The sequence below is a fragment of the Embiotoca jacksoni genome, unplaced genomic scaffold (genome assembly GCF_022577435.1).
Source record: "Embiotoca jacksoni isolate LCO1_2020_lvr unplaced genomic scaffold, fEmbJac1.0.p SCAF_15, whole genome shotgun sequence".
NCBI lineage: Eukaryota > Metazoa > Chordata > Actinopteri > Embiotocidae > Embiotoca > Embiotoca jacksoni.
The window spans coordinates 11,234,543-11,253,218 of record NW_027185285.1 but is presented as its reverse complement, the minus strand read 5'-3'; the positions used below and the strand labels follow the sequence as shown (position 1 = coordinate 11,253,218).

Here is an 18,676-nt window from a genome sequence, read left to right as displayed (position 1 = left end):
AGGAGCTGACTGTGAAGTGCCATGCCCTTGTTTATGGTTATTGCAGCACTCATATTGTTTTTTAAAATTATTTTTATTTTTTTTATTTCAATTTTAATTAAAGATAATATTTCCTGAAAAAAAAGTAGTCACGTGATCAACCAGCGCCAACCAAAGAGCCCTCAATATTATTAAAAACAAATTACTACATATAATAAGTACAAAACATAGTAGAAGAACAATATGTAGTGACACCCCTTAATCTTACAGCACAAGAACAACGACATAAACAGAACAGAACAAACCGAGACCAAATAAATTAATAACGTACAGTTATTAGGGGACTGTGAATGTTTGGAAAGCTAAAGGATCATTCCACTTCATATAAATGTGGACCTCGGTGTCTCAGGCTCTGCTCTCTCCCTGTTCTCATCCTCCCTCAACGACCACACTTACCGGGTAACTTGGAGAGGATCTGTGTCTGAACCTTGTCCTCTCACTACTGGTGTCCCTCAAGGCTCCGTCCTGGGTCCCCTCCTCTTCTCTCTGTACACCAACTCTCTCGGCTCTGTCATTCACTCTCATGGCTTTTCCTACCACAGCTATGCTGACGACACCCAACTAATCCTCTCTTTTCCCCGATCTGAAACACAGGTAGCAGCACGAATCTCTGCCTGTCTGACTGACATCTCAGTGGATGTCCTCACACCACCTCAAAATTAACCTCGACAAGACCGAACTGCTCTTCCATCCGGGGAAAGACTCTCCCACCCTCAACCTGACTATTCCCTTGGACAACTCTGTGTTATCCCCGACCCTGACTGCAAGGAACCTCGGTGGGACACTGGACAGTCAACTCTCTCTTACTGCCAACATCACTGCAACAACACGTTCCTGTAGAAACATGCTGCACAACATCAGGAGAATACGTCCTCTTCTCACTTAGAAGGCGTCGCAAGTTCTGGTCCAGGTCCTGTTGTTCTGGGTTTGTACCCTCATGGTTGAAATGCACTTATGCACTTTGGACAAAAGCGTCAGCTAAATGTAATGAAATGTAATGTAATGTGTTAAAGAGCACTAAATAAACCGCCGCGGCTTTCCTCCGCCGTGACGCAAGCACGATGCGGATTGGCCCTGAGCTTCTTGACGTAGGGCGTGTTGATCATGTGACTACTCTCGAGGGTTGGGTTCTCTTTTGGTGAGAAGATTTGCAGCTGCCTGGTGAATGTACTGGCAGCAGGGAATCGAAACTTAACCTGGGAGTGAGACTATTGGACCGTCAGATAGGAAGCTTCATTGGGTTTCCTCCTGCAAAGATCCCTAACTGTCGTAATTTGTTCCGTCTTTTCCCTTTCGGATCCTGCATGGCACGCTTTTAAACTTTGTTTTGGTTCAATGAACTCCCTCACTTCATCAGGTAGGTGTGTCTGAAGTTGGCCCAGTTGGTCGCACCTTGACGGATGTTTGTGAAAATAGTGAACACCAAAGTAAACATGAGCAAACAGGCTCAGGCCGTTTTTGTGCCAACGCGAGTGGTTGTTCGCTGCCGTCTCATTTCGACGGAAGTGGATGTAAATCAGCCACATTTCATAGCTATTGCCAAACATGACACGAGTCAGTCTTCGTTGCTAACCCCGCTGTGGTCTTCGTGTCTTCCTCCAGTGGACGAGCATGGAGCCTGCCCGACAGAAACGCCAGGAGGAGATAAGCAAAGCTCTGACATTTATACAGTGAGAATATTTGGTTTTAATTTGAAGGCACCCTTCCAGAAAGTGAAACTAAAGCACTCGTATCGTTTACAGCTAAGCTGTGTCAGCACTTCTAAATAGGTTGCCTCCTTGTGTTGTAGGTCTTCCCTGGCTTATCCAGAGCCGGAGGGCTACCAGGTACTGGCTGTTATCAGTGTCATGTCTGTCTCCTTCTGCTTTCTTGGTTTCATGCATGTTTTGATCTGCAACTATTTGATCCCAAGTCTTTGCTGAAGTCCCAGACCTCCCTATCTGTTGGGAATCTTCTCTGTCAGTTCGTTATTCCCCTTTAAATCCTGGCTACATGAAAGATCAAGGATGGACACCTTTTTTTTGTATTGTATTGACTGTTGTCCATTTTCCTCTGGGAGGCCTTGCTGCTTTGTCCTGCAGCTACTCTAACCTTTTGTTAAGCATGTTTTAGGACAACGCTCACTTTGAGTTGCTTTTTGCAGAAGGATCTCTTCATGTGTATATTTTTCATTATCTTAAGTTTTTTATTTGATGACATTTAGAGGGTAGTCTGATATTGTTTAATGTCTGTACTGAGCTATTTAAATTCTTTTGGGGTTTTGTTTTGTTTATTTTCTATTGATACTTAGTTCTCCCGTAGAGTTGAGTTTGATCTTTTATCTGATCTTATCTTTATCTTATCATTATTGATATCTAAATCTTTGTAAGGTGACTCCAGAGTTCTGCGAAAAGTAATATAGTCTTTTGTCCTCTGGTGTGGCCAAATTAAATGTATATCTTCAAATCTAAAGTTTGATTCTTTTAAATCTGCAGTGCTGAACTTTTGAACTGGAGGTTCGCCGGCTCTGTCTCTGGTGTGCAGGATCACGCCCAGTTTACATTCATCTAGCCATAATGTAATGGACAATTATTTGTATGTAAAATATAGCTTTAGCTCCAATATTTTGTCAAATGTCAAAATGTGCATCTGGCAAGAAAACAATCCCAGTAAACACCATGATCCTGGAGTCAAAAGGTCAAAGGTGGAAGATACCAGTGTGACTTTAGAGGTGGCAGTGTTGCTCCGTGGATGAGTTGGTTGACTACTAGTAATTATTTCAGTAACTATTAGAAGGAAGAAATTATAGACTAACTGTTGCCACCAGATGATGAAACAGATCCCCTGACTTTTAATCTACTACCATCACATGGTTGGTGATTTAGTTTGTTTAGTGACATGTATTGATCATTATTCAGTCTTTCTCTTGAATGCCACCAGATTTATTTTTCTGTGTGTGTGTGAAATATCTTAAAATATTGGGTGGATTGCCATGAAATCTAAGTGCCGGTGTAAACAGGACAAATGCTTACAGCTACCAATAAGTCTCAACATAAATAGATGGTGCAAAGACGATCCCCTTGGTGGAGGTAACAATTAGACACCTCAAGTTTTAGAAAACCTGAACAGTAAAGTCTGGTAGAGAAAGCTTTAATCTGTCGCTGCATCTCGCTGAACATTTTGTCTGCATCCTGTCATGATTTTCACAACTGTTTGGCGTTTTTTAAACATTGTCTAAAATCATTTATAAAGCTGTGGCGTGTGACTATAACAGGCCTTAAAAGTTTGGAGACAAACCAGCAGCATTTTATTCCCTTTGTTCTTTTCCTATTTCCAGGACTTCCTGACTAAGTTAGTGTGCAACCTGCTGGATGAGGGCAACGCCTTCTTCCGAGACGGGCAGTGGGAGCAGGCTGTTAGAGAGTTCAGCGAAGGCTTGAACGTCTCGTGCTATGCTGAAGCCGGGGAGGTCCAGATCCCAGAGGCCCTGCTGGAGAGCCTGTATGTCAACCGGGCTGCTGCCTACCACAGCATGGTGAGATACATTTGATCCTGTGAGACTGCTCATCATCCTGCAGTGGGCAACAGAGTCACACTTACAGGCGGGTCATTGACAGTTTCCACATGCTTTTCATTTACTTGACAAAAAAAAGTTTAAGTTCTGGCTAAGAGCATAAAGCACATAAACTTCTTCAGTGTCAAATCTGAATTAAAACAAAAGGGTTTTCTAATTGGTGCAAACAAAAAAGACAGCTTTGTTATTTTTGCCTTGAAATGGTCACATTGAAGACATAAAGGCCATCAACACTCACTGAGGTTCACTTGTGTGATCCAAAAGAGGACCTCCTGAACAACTGCACCAAGCTTGAAACATTTTCATTTCAGACACTGCTTTGGTAATCATCGTTTTAAGTTTTGTCTTTCTAAGGTTAATCTAGACATTATAATCAAGTAAAGACTTAAAGTTGACCTTTTAAACATGGATTTAATTGTTCCTATGTATATATTATGTCACTTCCATGTTCCTCATTTGAATTTTTCTCACCATTTATTTTCATTTCTCATGTTTTCTATTTATAGGGTAAATATGATGAAGGTGTGCAGGACTGTGACAGCGCTCTCAAAGTGTTTAAGGAAAGCTGGCGGGCCATGTACAGGAAGGCTGTTTGTCTGAAGGAGCAGGGGAAGTACAAGGAGGCCTACAACTGCACTACCAACTGTCTGCTCTTCACTCATATGGTAAAGGAGGGAGTGACATGCGAGAGTTTCAATCAGGAAGTCTGCTGTCCCAAGGGCTTAAATGTAAATCAGTTATTTTCATGCACAGCACCACTGCTTCCACACTAAAGCATCTTAACAACAAACTTTTGACATCCACAGTCCTCAGAGCATTAATCCGAATGATTTTGGTGATCCTAGTAGGTAACGATTGCAATTTATAACATAAAGTGGCAGTTACTGTGCGTAAGCTGTGTTGCTTGTAATTAGTGATTATTTAGCATTTCAGACATTATAGTGTACCTGCTACTCACCACACAATACAGTATTGATATGTGGCCCAGCGCCACATCAAAGTGTTTCTTATTAGCATTGATGAGGAAGATGAGATAAACTGTCTTTGTGGATCAGTTTCATTGTTGTAATGAGCTTGACTTAAACTGCATGTTAAAATCAGCTCACTGACACGGTCTGTCTAAAATTTTCAGTGGATTCATTCATTCATTTATTCATTCAACTCTTGACAGGACAAACAGGTGAACGAGCTGGCTCAGGAGCTGGCCATCCATCTGGGACTAAAAGTTAGAAAACCTTATGTCAGCGCAAAGGTTAGTAAAATAATTATTATGTCGATTTTTTTCTTTTTTTTATCATTGAGGACAAGTGAAATATTTTCTTAGTCTTCTGCTCAATCATGCTCAGGTAGGATGTAATCAGGGGATGAGCATGAACAAATATCACAGTGTAAATCATTTTATGTTGTGATGTTGACATTTACATCATAACTTATTCTGTTCATAGTAAAATTAATTTGGATTAAATGACCATTATTACCTATGAAGTGAATTCGATTTTTCTATTTCCTGTACTCATTTTCTGAATTATTCTCAGATCTTCTTATTTATTTCTGCTCTTTTTTCTCCCGTCCAGGTGTCTGGTAATAATATAGGAAATGGTTTGAATCCTCTGAGCAGCGTCGCACCAGGTCAGACTTCTTTTCTTTCACCTCATTAACAATACTGGCCACATTTGTGTGTCCACATCTGTCGTTATGATTAAGCTGGAAAACAAATTGTACAATTACAATATTATTATCTGTTATTATAAATGTTGTCCTAATTCTTTTCAGTCAGCTTTCCCAGCATTCCTCAGACCTCGGTTCCCCCCACACCTCCCAGCCGACCTGCTGCCTCCATCGTATCTGACAGGGTGGGGGTTCTGGAGGACTCCGAGCTGATGGGAGATGACTTAGACAGCCTGCTTGACTGCTTCCCGACTGAGGAGGGGCAAACTGAGGTAAAACCTTCCTGTGGTGTGTTTGTCCTTATAGATCCAGTCAGCTAACCTTTGTTGCTGATAATGGATGAAAATGTCCTTAGTTGTAGAGGATTACTGAGCAGAAAGGTCCTGAAAATCACATCATTTTATGTAAATAATGTCCAAGTTTTAAAGGGGATGGTTTGTCAGAAAATGCACTTTAAAAAAAAAAATATTTTAGCTCATTTATGCAACACATTGCATCCTTTTCTGTTCATTTCAGAGCAGTTGTCAAGGATTAATCTTGCTTTGGGTAGCTAATGAATCACAGACATCATTGAGTGCCAGCAAAGAGTCGCCTGTTAACATATCCAGCACACACAAACACAGAGGCACATTAGCATCCAGTCGAAGTTTGGTTTCTGTCGGCTTGATGATTTTGGCCCAATATTTAGTGTATTTTTAGCTCTAAATTGATTAAATAGTGGCGGTACGGTGGTGCAGTGGTTTGGACCGTCACCTAGCAACAGGAAAGTTCTGGGTTTGAACCTGCTGCTCCCACAGTCCAAAGAGATGCATGTTAAGTTAATGGGTGATAAGTTGGACGTAGGTTTAAATGTGAGGATGACTGGTCGCCTGTTGGCCCTGTGATGTACTGGTGACCGCTCCAGGCTGTCCTTATCCTGGTCAGGATAAAGCAGGTGTAGATATTGAATGTTTTCTTCGGAAACATCTGGCTGTTTGGCAGTTTGATGTTTCACTTTCTTCAACAGCTCACTGACACGGTCTGTGTACCATTCAGTGCTGTACAGATGGAGTATAGCTGGTTAGTCAGAGCGTTTGCAGTGTAAATGGCCGTTCACCACAACTAGAAACAATGCTGATGAGAGTTTGTAGGCTATAAACCAAAATTACAGGCTACAACATCTGGGTGCCCTTTTCACATTCAACATATACCGCTTGAACACAAAGGGGCTGACCAGGATCATATTGATTTTGGGTTGAGGTGGGTTGGAATCACACCACCTGAGTTGCCATGTTGTCTGTTGATTTCCAGTTTGTGAGTTAATCTGTTTGGGGTTGTGACCCAGATCCCATCTGAATTATCTTGACCAGGGATTAACTGGTATTGACTGACTAGGTCAAAAGAAAGGTTGAACTCTGGTCAGATGACTTGCGTCAAATCTTGGTTATTGGTTTGTAAGAGGTATTACTAGTCATTTGATTCATTGTTAATGTAAAAATATAATAATAACTGCAGTATTAGGTGAGCAGTATTGGCAATAAGTAAAAATTTTTTTGGCAGTTTTTAAAATATTAAAACAAATCTATATTGTCTTGTTTTACTTTTATGTTTGCTATCAAATATTTTAGTTTATCGTAAAACTAGCCCATCACAACGCAATCTTCTTTTTAGCAGCTGTCAAGCCAGCGAGTACAATTTACTTTTTAAGCTAAGTGCAATCAAACTCCATTAGAAACCTTCAAATCTAACCATAAACTTCAGAAATTGTGATACATTGCTTATAGTTTTTTTGACAAGATGTGTCATCCATCCTAAAGCAAAGTTACCTCTGTGTTTTCCAGACCCACCTCCAGACACCGTTCCCAGTCCCCAGGAAGACATCCACTAACACTCACACAGTTCCCTCCGTCCTGCCTGCCCCAACACCCCAGCTTCCCCCGGCCTTCTTCAGCTCAGCCATCAGCCAACTCAACTCCCTGGACTCCTTCTCAGGTGGTGGACATGGCTCCTCAGCTGCAACGCTGGATATCCTAGATTACCTCTCACCCTCTGGAAATGGAAGAGGTGGAGACGCTTCAAACGTAGCACCAGCCTCCACGGCGCTGGATGCCCCAGACGGTCTCGATTCCCTTGATTGCCTTGATGATTTCCTTGATGTGACGCCGAGTGCTGTTGCTGCTGAGGATGTTAACGAGTCCAAAACAGAGCTGGACGCAGATGAAAAGTCCCTCGATGAATTACTAGATGAACTAGATCCCTTTGAGACCGTCTGTGATCCAAGTGGTCAGAGTGGTGATGTAACTAAACTTAGCATGAAGGCCATGGACCAGCTCGACTCCCTCGATGTGCTGGACTCGTTTCCCTCCCTGGAAGGTGTTGCAGTCTCAGTAGGGGGAAGCTCCCTGGACTCGCTCTCCGATTTCAGCTCAACTGGTAACTATGCTTTATTGGGGACTTATAATATGATTGGCAAAGTTGTAGGCCATCTTTTTAGATTTTATTTCTGCTTATAGAATCTGTAATTAGTTACTTGACTTTGACCTGCATTAGTTGTTCCCAAACATTTTGCTTTTTTGAATCTGAAACATTGCAGGCCCCATTATTTCTTTTGGGTTTTGGGCGGAGTCGATGAAGACTGGAGTTGGTTTTTTTTCAAATTCTTTAGAGCCCTGATAAAATGACAGCGTACATTATTTCACAAGAAAATCAGAAAAAAACATAGATTTGTTTAACAGTATTGTTTTTGTCTTATGTCCCTTTAATTATTGGGTGAACTGTCAGGCTTTATGACCGGTCTTTTGCGGTTTTGGATACCGGACGTTTTATGTCAACATTGAGGACGGAAGGAAACACGGAAAGCATGTTCTGTTCTGTCTCAAATCTATAGTCAATACATTTGTTCTGAGCTTCACAAGATACACTGTATATTACAAAGTTAGTGTCGGAAATAAAACAAAATAAAATGCAAATTAATTGATTTGAATAGCAAACAATGTAAATAGGTGCTCTCTTTGTAAAAATGGGTCCTGGTGTTTGTGGGTTTTAACCCTTTCTTCTCAGTGCAGTTTGTAATTTATGTTCTGTCGTTGCTCCTCAGGTCTCCCAGCCGCTCACACTGCTGTAGCTCCTGTAACACGATCTCCTAAGAATCACTACAAAGTAAGCCTGATTACTTGGCTTGTGTTACTCACTCTTTCACTCTGTTTTGTTATCGTTAACATAAATGTTCTTCTTACCGTGGAAATAAAGGAGAGAGATAACCAAGGCCTGGCTGCAGCCTGCAACCCCCTGTCCTCCACCCATGAGTTCCTGCAGGCCTGCTCTGCCTGTTTCCCCCGGGAAGGTACGAATCCAGGAATATTTACACCCTTCTGTTTTCAGCTTATCTCAGATTTTGGCTGTTGTTCTTATTTATCGTTTGCATTTTCCTAAAGCATGTTGTATATTTGTGGACTATTTCATTCTTAGGTGAAGGCATATACACTTTTTTCCACAAGCCTGACCTGGTCCACAACTGTAAGCACGACATTCTGTTATGTAGACGAAAAGCGGGTTATTCTTCGGAGTGGACCAGAGTGAGACCGCTTCCAACCTGGACATCTTTCAATGGGCCCTTTGTTCTGTGCAGGGGTAAGAATCTCACAAACAAACGGGGGGCTGATATCAGGATCTCTTGTGTTGGTGTGCATAGTTCACTGCTCATTACTGTAGTCAGGGTTGGGAAGGTTACAGATTAGTAGTTACTCTGTAAAATATTTAATAAGTAATGTAACTATTTTAATCACTTCATAAAAGTAATGTAACTTATTGCATTTGATGACTTTTCTTACAAAAACTGGGCAACAAAACTAAAAAGTACTGAAAAATAAATGTAAACTAGGAAGTGTAAACGTCACAACAGAGCTCAACACTCATCACAATCAAACTTAAATGAAAGTTTCTTCAAAGGCCAACCATCAAAGTATGTAGATCACAGCTGACTGCAGTGAAGGAGAAATGCTCTACATTCAGGTTGACCCCATGCTAAGTGATGATAGAACCATTAACAGGACTGGGCACTTTTCACAGGTTCCTGAAAGACTTTTTAAATATCTCTTCATCTTATCTGGCGACATGGCAAACAGCCTTGTTGGGGTTGCTTAGAGCATTGCACATTGAATTTGCACCACTTCTTGTCTGCCAATTAAATTGAACAAAGAGAATCAATTAAAAAAAAAGACTCAAAATTGGAGGGCTTTCGGCCAAATGAATGGAGGCTGCTGGACGTAGACTGAGGATATCCCTGCACGCTGAAAATATGCAAAATAACAATGAATATTTTATTCACCATAAATTCTTTTACTGAAAATGACATTCATTTGTAACTCCTTTGTGTTCACTAATATTTTCAATAATTAATGTAATGTAATTACAATTTTTCTTTGTATTTGTAACTGATCAAATTTAGATCGATTTTGTAATTTACTTTCATCTAATTACTCATCAGCACTGACTATAAAACTTCGCGTAGTGCACATATCAACCCAATGTAAACAAAGTAATATATCAAACATAGCTGCCAGTATAGAAGTTTTTAGTGGCAAAGTCACATAATTTTGGCAGTCAAAAGGGGACAAACACGTTATGAATGAATATCAACACAAAAAGCCCTTTGTGCTGCTGTATCATTCCCAACTTCCCTTCTTTTCTGTTCTTCTTTCATACTTCTGTCTCGTTATTCCATGTACAATAGAAGATTAAAAAAAAAAAATCTTAATCTTTGTGGATGTTTACTGTGGGCCATTTCCTTGAACAGACTGTTGGTATGTAAAGAGAGGAGTTGATGTCTTCAGGCTAATTTCTTGTACTCTTTTTCCTGTCTTGTGTGTTGTCTGACCTTGAGAGGAAAATGATAGGATATCAGGCTGTGGAAGGGACAACCTCCCACACACGCTGCACAGAGGGCTCGGTATTGTTTCAAAATGTTTAATACAGATGCTAAAACGATAGCTGAGTTTTGATAAAACTTTTCGGGATGCCTTAGTTAAAGCACCATTAACACGTTTTCATACATAACCCTTTAAGGGTTGAAATTTTTATTTAAGTCCAAAAACATTTGATGCAACAGACAATGAAACCCAGACGTAGGCTGATAAAACCATCAGAGCACAGTTTGTTCTTTCAGTCAGAGGTACTTTAAAGAATCAGTGTTATCTTTTAGCCATGTGAGCTTCTCTTTGAGTTTCATCAGACTTTATCCAGTCTGGATTCTTAAGCACCAGACTTTCTTAGTAGTTTTGATGAAGTTTCCCAATATTTACTACTACTTTTTTTTTAAAATGCAATCAAGGTAGCTTACTGCCACTAAGGGAACTGTAGATGACAAATTAATTTAGATAAACATTCAAATTAAAATCGCTGTATGATTGAGAAGGGAGTTTATGATAAAACATGAGCAACTAATGTGACCGTGTTTATGTGAATTCGGGGAATCGGGGAGGCTGTAACTCAGTTGGTAGAGTGGGTTGCACGCTAATCGGAAGGTTGGTGGTTCAATCCCAGCTCCTCCTGTCCACATGCCTAAGTGTCCTTGAGCAAGACAATGAACCCTAAAAAAAAAAATTGCTCCCGATCATCAGTGTGTTATAAGTCGCTTTGGATAAAAGCGTCAGCTAAATGTAATGTAATGAATTCTCTCACAGAGCTGCTGAACTCTGGGGCTTTGGGCCTGTGTATGTACGGAGAGAAATGCAATTTCGCATTCAACCAGCTGGAGATCGACGTGTGGACGGAGGAGAGGAAGGGGGCGCTGGACAGAAACCTGCTGTTTGAGACGGCAGCAGTCAAAATGGACCCTGTGAACGGCATCATCCGCCTTCTACAGGAGAACAAGGGCATGTTCATCTTCCTCTGTCAGGTTAGTGCACATATGTTGTTGCACTGTCAAATCTCAAGTTAGGTTTGTTTTCCTTATTTTGTTATTGTAAAACAGAACAACTGTACTTATTCTTCATAAAACTTTGATGCAAGATTGAAATCTCTTTTTCTATAGAGGATGAAAAAGGACAATTACAAAAAAACTACTATTGCTGAGAATAATAATCATTATATTTACGAAAAAGATTTATGATTATTGCATAAACCAATTAATCAACTGCTTTGATTACATAAATGCATAAAAATGAATAGATATATAGGTGTAATAATTTTATTCATTTTTATTCTACATTTCTAATTCATTTATTTTTTATTTCTGAGAATAATGTACATATATTGCACAAACTTCTGTAAGCAGTCGGCCTTTACACCTTTACACAAAAGACAGGAATAAATAAAAGTAGAAATAAATACTTAAGATATATGCATACAGAAATAATTAACATAGTGCTGTAGTATTATTTTTTTTATCCAAGTTATGTTTGTATCAATTTGTATGCATTTAATTTTTTGGGGTAGTTATTTAAACATGTATAAATATCTATAAATTCAAATGTTTATTTGTTTATTCATGCTTGTATTTAGATCAGCACTTGTGTCTGCATGTATTCATGAATGAAGTCACGTTTCCATAAAAATGAAGTCTTATCTAAAAGTGATTTATATGCTGCAGTCTGCAGTTTCTTCAGTTGTTTTATGTATGTTTCAACTGGAACCCCTACATTTTTGATTGGTTGTTCTATTCATGAACTGTTACACTATTAGACTAAATTAAACACTATTGATGTTATAGTCTCTTTCTGTCTGTCTGTATGCATCATGTCTCTGTCGTGATGAATGTTTTCATTAATGTTTATTTGTTAAGATGATCAGATGATGGGATGTTTTTCTTTGTTCTTTCCTGTCGTTGATCTCTTGTTCTTCTGCTTCTATTGTTTCTGTCTTTCTGCTGCGTCTCTGTAGGAGTGCTACGACAGCAAACCTCGAATCATCAGTGAGCGCCACAGAGACAATCTCACCATCTGCTCCAACCTGGAAGCTCGCCACAACTTCGATGCTAATAAGTGAGTGTGGTTATAACGAGTCCTCACGCTCTCGCATTACACGGTCGCACTAACTCTTTATCACACGTCTTTCTCTCTGTCTTAAACACACTTTGATTTCTGCCTCTGTGCCTGTCAGGTGCTTGGCATTTGTGGTGAGGACTCACAACGTGAACTACAGGAAGGTTCGTCCGCTGAGCGTCCTCTGCCACTTGGACTTGTGCCGCCAAGCCATCCGGTACGGCTGCCAGAGGGAGGACAACTGCTATTATGCCCACTCTGTCATAGAGCTCAAAACCTGGAGGGTGCAGCGACACACAGGTGCAGTCTCCTCACATGCATGCACAGTGTTTACATGTGTCCCGGAAACCCTGGCAATTTTTAGACCGGTTTTTCAGATATGTAAAACTTATGGAAGTGTAAAAGTTAGACTTGCAGAGAAGTATTTGGGCTTGTAATGAGCGTTACTGTTGAATGTATTTGAAATTAAAAAAAAATTGCCACTTTGAAGAATATCGTTTTCACAACTAATATTAGTCGTTGAAAGTCATCAATGAAGGCATTTTTTTATCTGATCATTATCAGCTCTATTGAAGTATGTTTAGCCCCGATCCTTTGTTTTACATTAACTGTCACACCGATGTCATTAACAGAGAGCACATTTAGTGGCTGGAAGCAAAGTGTACTCCTGCTGGTAGCATACATGTGTGCAGTGATGAAATATGAATCAATGAACAATTAATAATGGATTGGGACATTTCTAACTTTCCATTGGTTAGCTTGCTAACATTGTGTTTAGTTCAGATGACATGCTTGTTGACTTGTTTTGCCTTAAAATGTGTCAGATTTGTGATTTGAACATTGTGTTTTGTTTCACTCACTATTCTCATCATTGTTCCAGCTGTAAAACCCTCCTTTAACCCTCCATTAACCTGTGTATTGACTATCTGTGTGTGTGTGTGTGTGTGTGTGTGTGTGTGTGTGTGTGTGTGTATTTGTTCTTTACAGGTATCAGCCCTGATGAAATTGTGAAAGTATCCATGAAATATTACAACAATCTTGAGCAACCCTCCAGCAAACAGAAAGGAAACAGAGTAAGAAACAGTTTTGACCATTTTCATAGAAACAACACAATGTTTTTCAGTCCTACAGACCAACTTGTCACAGTTTGTTCGAAGTCAACATTGTCCACCTTCTTGTTTGAACTTCTTCTCGTGACTAAATCCATTTTAAAGCAGTGACATCACCCCACTGCTGGTCTTGTTAATGTGTACAAGGGCTGAATTGTTCACCTTTTATAATTGACTCTCATATTTGTCATGAATATTAATTATATGTGTGTTGAAATAGTCTAATGAACTCCTCTGATTGTTTTTATTCAATGTTAAACAGCTGTCTTCTGGAGGGGGAGGGGGCAAACCAAGAGCAGGAGGAGGCGGTGGTGCTGGTGCTGCTGGGAAGACTCTGAACTTGAAGATGACGTTTGCCTGTGCTCAGTGCTGGCGGGGCAGCCTGGTCAGTGAACCAGACAAAGCCCTCAAGTACTGCACTGCCAAAGCCAGACACGCGTGAGTAGAAATAATACACGTGCTTAGTTCCATTACATGTTTGGAAAATAATGGAGTATACATAGTCAGTAAATTGCAAAAATGATCTATAAATGTGGCCATGTCATTATTATGAGAGATTTAGATTCTTAAAATTTCAAGGGCTCTATGTTAATGATCAAAGTGTGTAGTCTGAAACGTATGTAAGTGCATTTAGGGAGTGTTCTCATCCACTTTCGCTTGTTCAACAGCAAAAGTCAAACAAGCAAAGTAAGATGCCGCTAGGGTTTGCCTCCAGAAAAGCCTCTTGTCTCCACAGACTCCCATTCAAATTCTCTCATTAAATACAAAGTCAACACATTTTTTCCACAGGTTATCATGGTGTCATTTTCTAAAGTCACTCCTTCTAGTTTTCTGGAGGTCCGTCTGAAAATAATCCCATGATTAATTAGATAGGCCTCAAAAAGTCGGTATGTTTGGGGGCCTGTCTGTTTGATTGACAGGCCTGTGGTCCAGTCAGGTCTCCACGATCGGTGTTCAGTGTCTCGTCTTCTTCAGGTGGACCAAAGAGAGACGAGTACTACTGGCGAGGTCCTCAGAGAGAAGTAAATGGGTTCAGGTGCGACCACTGCCACATGCCAAGAACTTCCCTCTGCAGTATGACGTAGGTTTGCTTCTTCTGATCTTCTGCTCTTTAATACCACAACTAGTATGAAGGTCACACATTCCCACACTGATGACCGAGGGTCCTCCCTAATCTTTGTTGCATTTCCTTTCCTTTATGTTTTCACTGTTTTGTATATCTGGTGCTTTAAATATATAATTTAAAGGTTTATGTTGTTGCTTATTACGGTGTGCCTTGAAGGCTTTGTGGGTCTTTGTTGGATTACATTTTTTAAATAAAATGTTCTGATAAATGGTAAACATAGTACAATATATAAAAGTAAATCAGTGAAGAAACAAAATAAATCCAGACACATACAGAAGCCGAGGAAAAAAACAGAGCACATATACATTAAAGGTAATTAAATGTAACTGGTGAGCTTTTATCCTCGTTTCTCTGAATGCTCCAAAGTCCAGCTGGTGTTTGTGCTTGTTAAGGTGATATTAAGTCTGTTGTCCCAAAGGGGGCAGCATGCTCATTTTCTATATATGTCCATGCAGCTGACTGTTTGTATTATTCCAATGTTTAGCCATTTCTGATATTTCAAATGATGTTTGGAAGTTTTTTCTGGTGAAAGTTTTCACTTAACCGTGTGATCTGTGTTTAACAGCATTAACTTTCCTTCTGGCAGATGTGTACACAGATTTTGGAGAAGAGGAAATGTAGCTACACTGGAAACTGCACCTTTGCTCACAGCCAAGAGGAAAAGGAGATGTGGATGTATCTGAAGAATAATGACTGTGAGTTATTAAAATTACTGCTACCAGAAAATAATAAAGAAATAGAGAAAATCGACCTATCATAATGAAGCCCTGTTAGTAGATCTGTCAGTGTCTTTGGCTGATCTATGCTTTGGTTTGGCAGCAGGGTTGTGCTTTTTGTTGAAGTACCTGTGATGCATGTGCACAAACACACTCACACACACACTCACACACACACACACACACACACACACACACACACACACACACACACACACACACACACACGTGCGCATGCAAAGTGTGATTGCTCAAACCCGTTCTTACAAATGTTTCACAATTAAAGTCTTGTTAAGGAATGAAGTATTTTCTTTCCACTGAAACCCTAAGAAGGCTTTTAATTTGAAACCGATACAGTAAGTATTACGTTTTGTTTTGATGTGTACTGCAGTAAATTTAACAGGGCAAATGATAGCGGATTAAAACGAGGCTGCGAGTTGACGTCCTGAATCAATCAATACACCTTAAATGTCTTTATGACAACAGTGACCATTACATTCGTTTTTATTGCCTCTCTTGTATGACATACAATTTAGAGATGATTGAATCTTTAGGTGCTTAAAAATGTAAATTTAGTTCAACTTTGAACTTTCATTGGCTCTACAGTTCAGATTAAATACAGCTTGACCCCAGAAATGCATTTAAAATACCTTATCATGAATAGAAAGAAGCCCACTCACTGAACATCCTCATAGTGACCAGAGAATTGTGTTTGTGCCTGCAGTGCGGGACATGCAGCAGATATATGACATGTGGCTGACATTAAGTGCCCAAAATCGCCAAGCAGATGGAGCCACGCTCACCCAGTCCGTCCCCGAGGAGAAATACATCATAATGCCAACTGACTACGCTGAACCAATGGTGGGTTTACAGTCGTTTCTCAGCTCGACAAAGTAAAAGACCAAAACCAGCTGTCCTCACACCAAACTGAAAATTGAATGTTGTGTTTTCTGTCTCTAAAGATGTAACAATAAATGTCAATAATTCTTCTCTTTTGTATTGTAGAGTGGCTTCCACTGCCGTCTGTGTGGTAAACACAGTAACAGCCAGCGACAGTGGCAGCAGCACATTTCCTCTGAGAAGCACAAGGACAGAGTGTTCAGCTGTGAGGGAGAAGACGAGGCTCTGACGTGGAGTTACCGGTTCCCTGGTACACGCTTTGAACTCTGCCACAAGTAAGACCTTCTGCTGGGTGCATCAAAATATTTAAATTCAACTTGTGGGGATTTTGCAGTGGTCTGAGTTTGGATCTCAGGACCAGTTAGGGAAATCTGACCGCAAAACTTAAAGAGGAACTTAAACTGTGTAGCACATTAGAGCAGCAGCTGCTTGAGCTGTTGGTCACTTGTATTTTGGAAATACTCAGAACCCAAACACACGATTACTCGATGCACACGTATAAAAAGTCTGAAAAATGTACTTCAAAAATACACACTGGGATACATTTACAGCTTAGCATGTGAGACAGTCAACTGAAAAACGCTGCTTTAATAGTTTCTGTGTAAACACAGTGACAGTAACAACCTTTTGAATATCCTTTTCTTTCCTTAACTTCCTGTGCTTTGACTTCTCTCCCTGCTGCAGTGATATAGAATTATATTCAAGGGTGCGTCAGTACACTGTGATATCATTGTTTCTGACTTTTAAGTACAACAGAGCAAATGTCTGACCACCACATGTTACACAGATCAGTCGTGCTGTGTGTCACAAAGTTGAAACTTGGTTTTAATTTTTTTCTTTGTTATGTTTCTCTTTAAACAAAATATCTACATCCAGGTGGAGACTTGTTCCCTGGATTTGGTCACTTCACATTAAGCCAATGCAACTCACATACATTGGCTACTGGTGGTGTAAAGCAGGGCTACTGTCTGTATTAGTTTTCTGTAACACACAGAAGGATTCCAGCGCTTCACCATCCAGTCAGGATCGAGTCATCAAGTCTGCTAAATAATGGAGCGAACTGTAGTGTTTATTAGATCAAATCTTTTCTCCGCTGCAACTCGACCGTTTCATTGCTGCTGTTTAACTGATGAATGTGCACTGTCACACATTATTATTCCGTATATACCGGCTTAAAATGGAGGCTCTGCTCTTTATTTACTTGTTGCCATGGTGCATAGTAGTATCATAGCTCCATTGAGGGTGGCGTCTTTTTAATTTGCCATATAAACACATTTGTGTCTATAGTTTGTTGTGCGGTGATCAAAAAACAATAATGCAGGTTTATGTCACTAAAAAATGTGAAGTCATTTTATTGGTAATCAGCAACAATTGTTGAACATACAGAAAACGCTTTGTAATATTGTGTTAAGAAATACAAAATTACAACTCATGTTAATGATTGCCAGGTTGGATGAGAGCTGCCCTGACGGTGTGAGCTGTGACTACGCCCACAGCCCCAAGGAGCTGCAGGAGTGGACCGAGAGACGGGATTTCCTGCGACAGAAGCTGGCCAAAGCCAGGGAAGACATGCTCATCATGCCTGACGAGTTTGACTTTGGGAAGTACAACTTTTTACTTCAGAACTGACAATGAATTTGTCTTTGTGAGCCATTTATGTCACTGCAAAACTAGTAAGTTTTCAAATCCAAACCAACGCCTGCAGGTGAAGTGATCAATAGATGAGTTTGCCAAAAGAGCAAGTGAAATCTGAAGCACATGTTTGCTTTACCAAAAATGCCATATTCCATTTACTTTAGAAATGGTAAATATTTTAATTTTTTTCTAAGTGTATTATTCATGTCTGTTCAGATAAAACATGAAAGTAAACTTGTTCTGTGAAACTCTAACTCATGTTGGTGCCACTCTGAAAAACAAAGCATACACAATCACTGTGTTCACCGATGAGAATTCATAAAGGGTTCATATTCAACTACACATTCTTGTGCTTTTGTTTTGTTCTTTTCTGTTTAAAGTTTTCTTTTTTAGCAGGGATTTTTATTATTATTAAGAGAGTTCCTCAAAGTGTCCACATCTAACTCATGTTGTCCAGTTTAGGTCTGATCTTCACTTACGCAAAGACCTTTCTCTTTTGTTATTTCTGGTTCACAATCTTTATCATTGGAGAAGGGTGTTGGCAAATATGCAGAACTACTACAAGATTAATAGTTTTGTTCGTTGTTTAACTAAGTGAGAAGGTAACCAAATGAAGCTCAGTTTCTCCAGTTAAACCTGTGTGTTTGTTTATGTATGCATGTGTGAAAGTGTTTTTGCCATGTTTTTTATACACTTTTTTTTACTAAAATGGCAATGTCCAAAATTCTCAGCGTTCTTATCAACTATAAATTGAGGACAGCTCATGCAGTAGTTTTCTAGTCCATCACTAGGCCATTGCAAGTCATGGCTAAAACCAAAAAGCTGAGTGAGGACCCCTGGTTGCACAGTGTGGCTGCGTTACATTATGGACATGATATATTTCCTAAAAATGTAAAAAAAAAACAAAAAAACATGAAAATAGTTAGTTTTCATTTATATCTCTATCACAATTTCTTAACATCCTGTTTTTC

General features: G+C 39.8%; 1 protein-coding gene across 1 annotated transcript; it reads left to right on the top strand.

Annotated features, from left to right (window-relative positions):
- Window positions 1-1,198: 1,198 nt before the first annotated feature.
- Window positions 1,199-18,047, top strand: LOC138198256 (zinc finger CCCH domain-containing protein 7B-like). Its single transcript, XM_069149572.1, has 22 exons — window positions 1,199-1,396; window positions 1,642-1,709; window positions 1,829-1,865; window positions 3,356-3,553; window positions 4,099-4,257; window positions 4,764-4,844; window positions 5,167-5,221; window positions 5,366-5,532; window positions 7,081-7,672; window positions 8,337-8,398; window positions 8,489-8,582; window positions 8,708-8,869; window positions 10,921-11,135; window positions 12,119-12,219; window positions 12,338-12,519; window positions 13,207-13,292; window positions 13,591-13,766; window positions 14,304-14,409; window positions 15,041-15,149; window positions 15,895-16,031; window positions 16,176-16,345; window positions 17,519-18,047. The coding sequence occupies exons 2-22, from the start codon at window positions 1,651-1,653 to the stop codon at window positions 17,697-17,699; spliced, it is 3,129 nt and encodes a 1,042-aa protein (XP_069005673.1). The 5' UTR covers window positions 1,199-1,396; window positions 1,642-1,650; the 3' UTR covers window positions 17,700-18,047.
- The last annotated feature ends 629 nt before the right edge of the window (window positions 18,048-18,676 follow it).

Coding starts and splice junctions, on each gene's coding strand:
- LOC138198256 (XM_069149572.1), top strand. CDS start 1,651: ATGGAGCCTGCCCGACAGAAACGCCAGGAGGAGATAAGCAAAGCTCTG. Junction 1,866..3,355: donor CAGAGCCGGAGGGCTACCAG/GTACTGGCTGTT, acceptor TCCTATTTCCAG/GACTTCCTGACTAAGTTAGT. Junction 8,583..8,707: donor TGCCTGTTTCCCCCGGGAAG/GTACGAATCCAG, acceptor TTTCATTCTTAG/GTGAAGGCATATACACTTTT.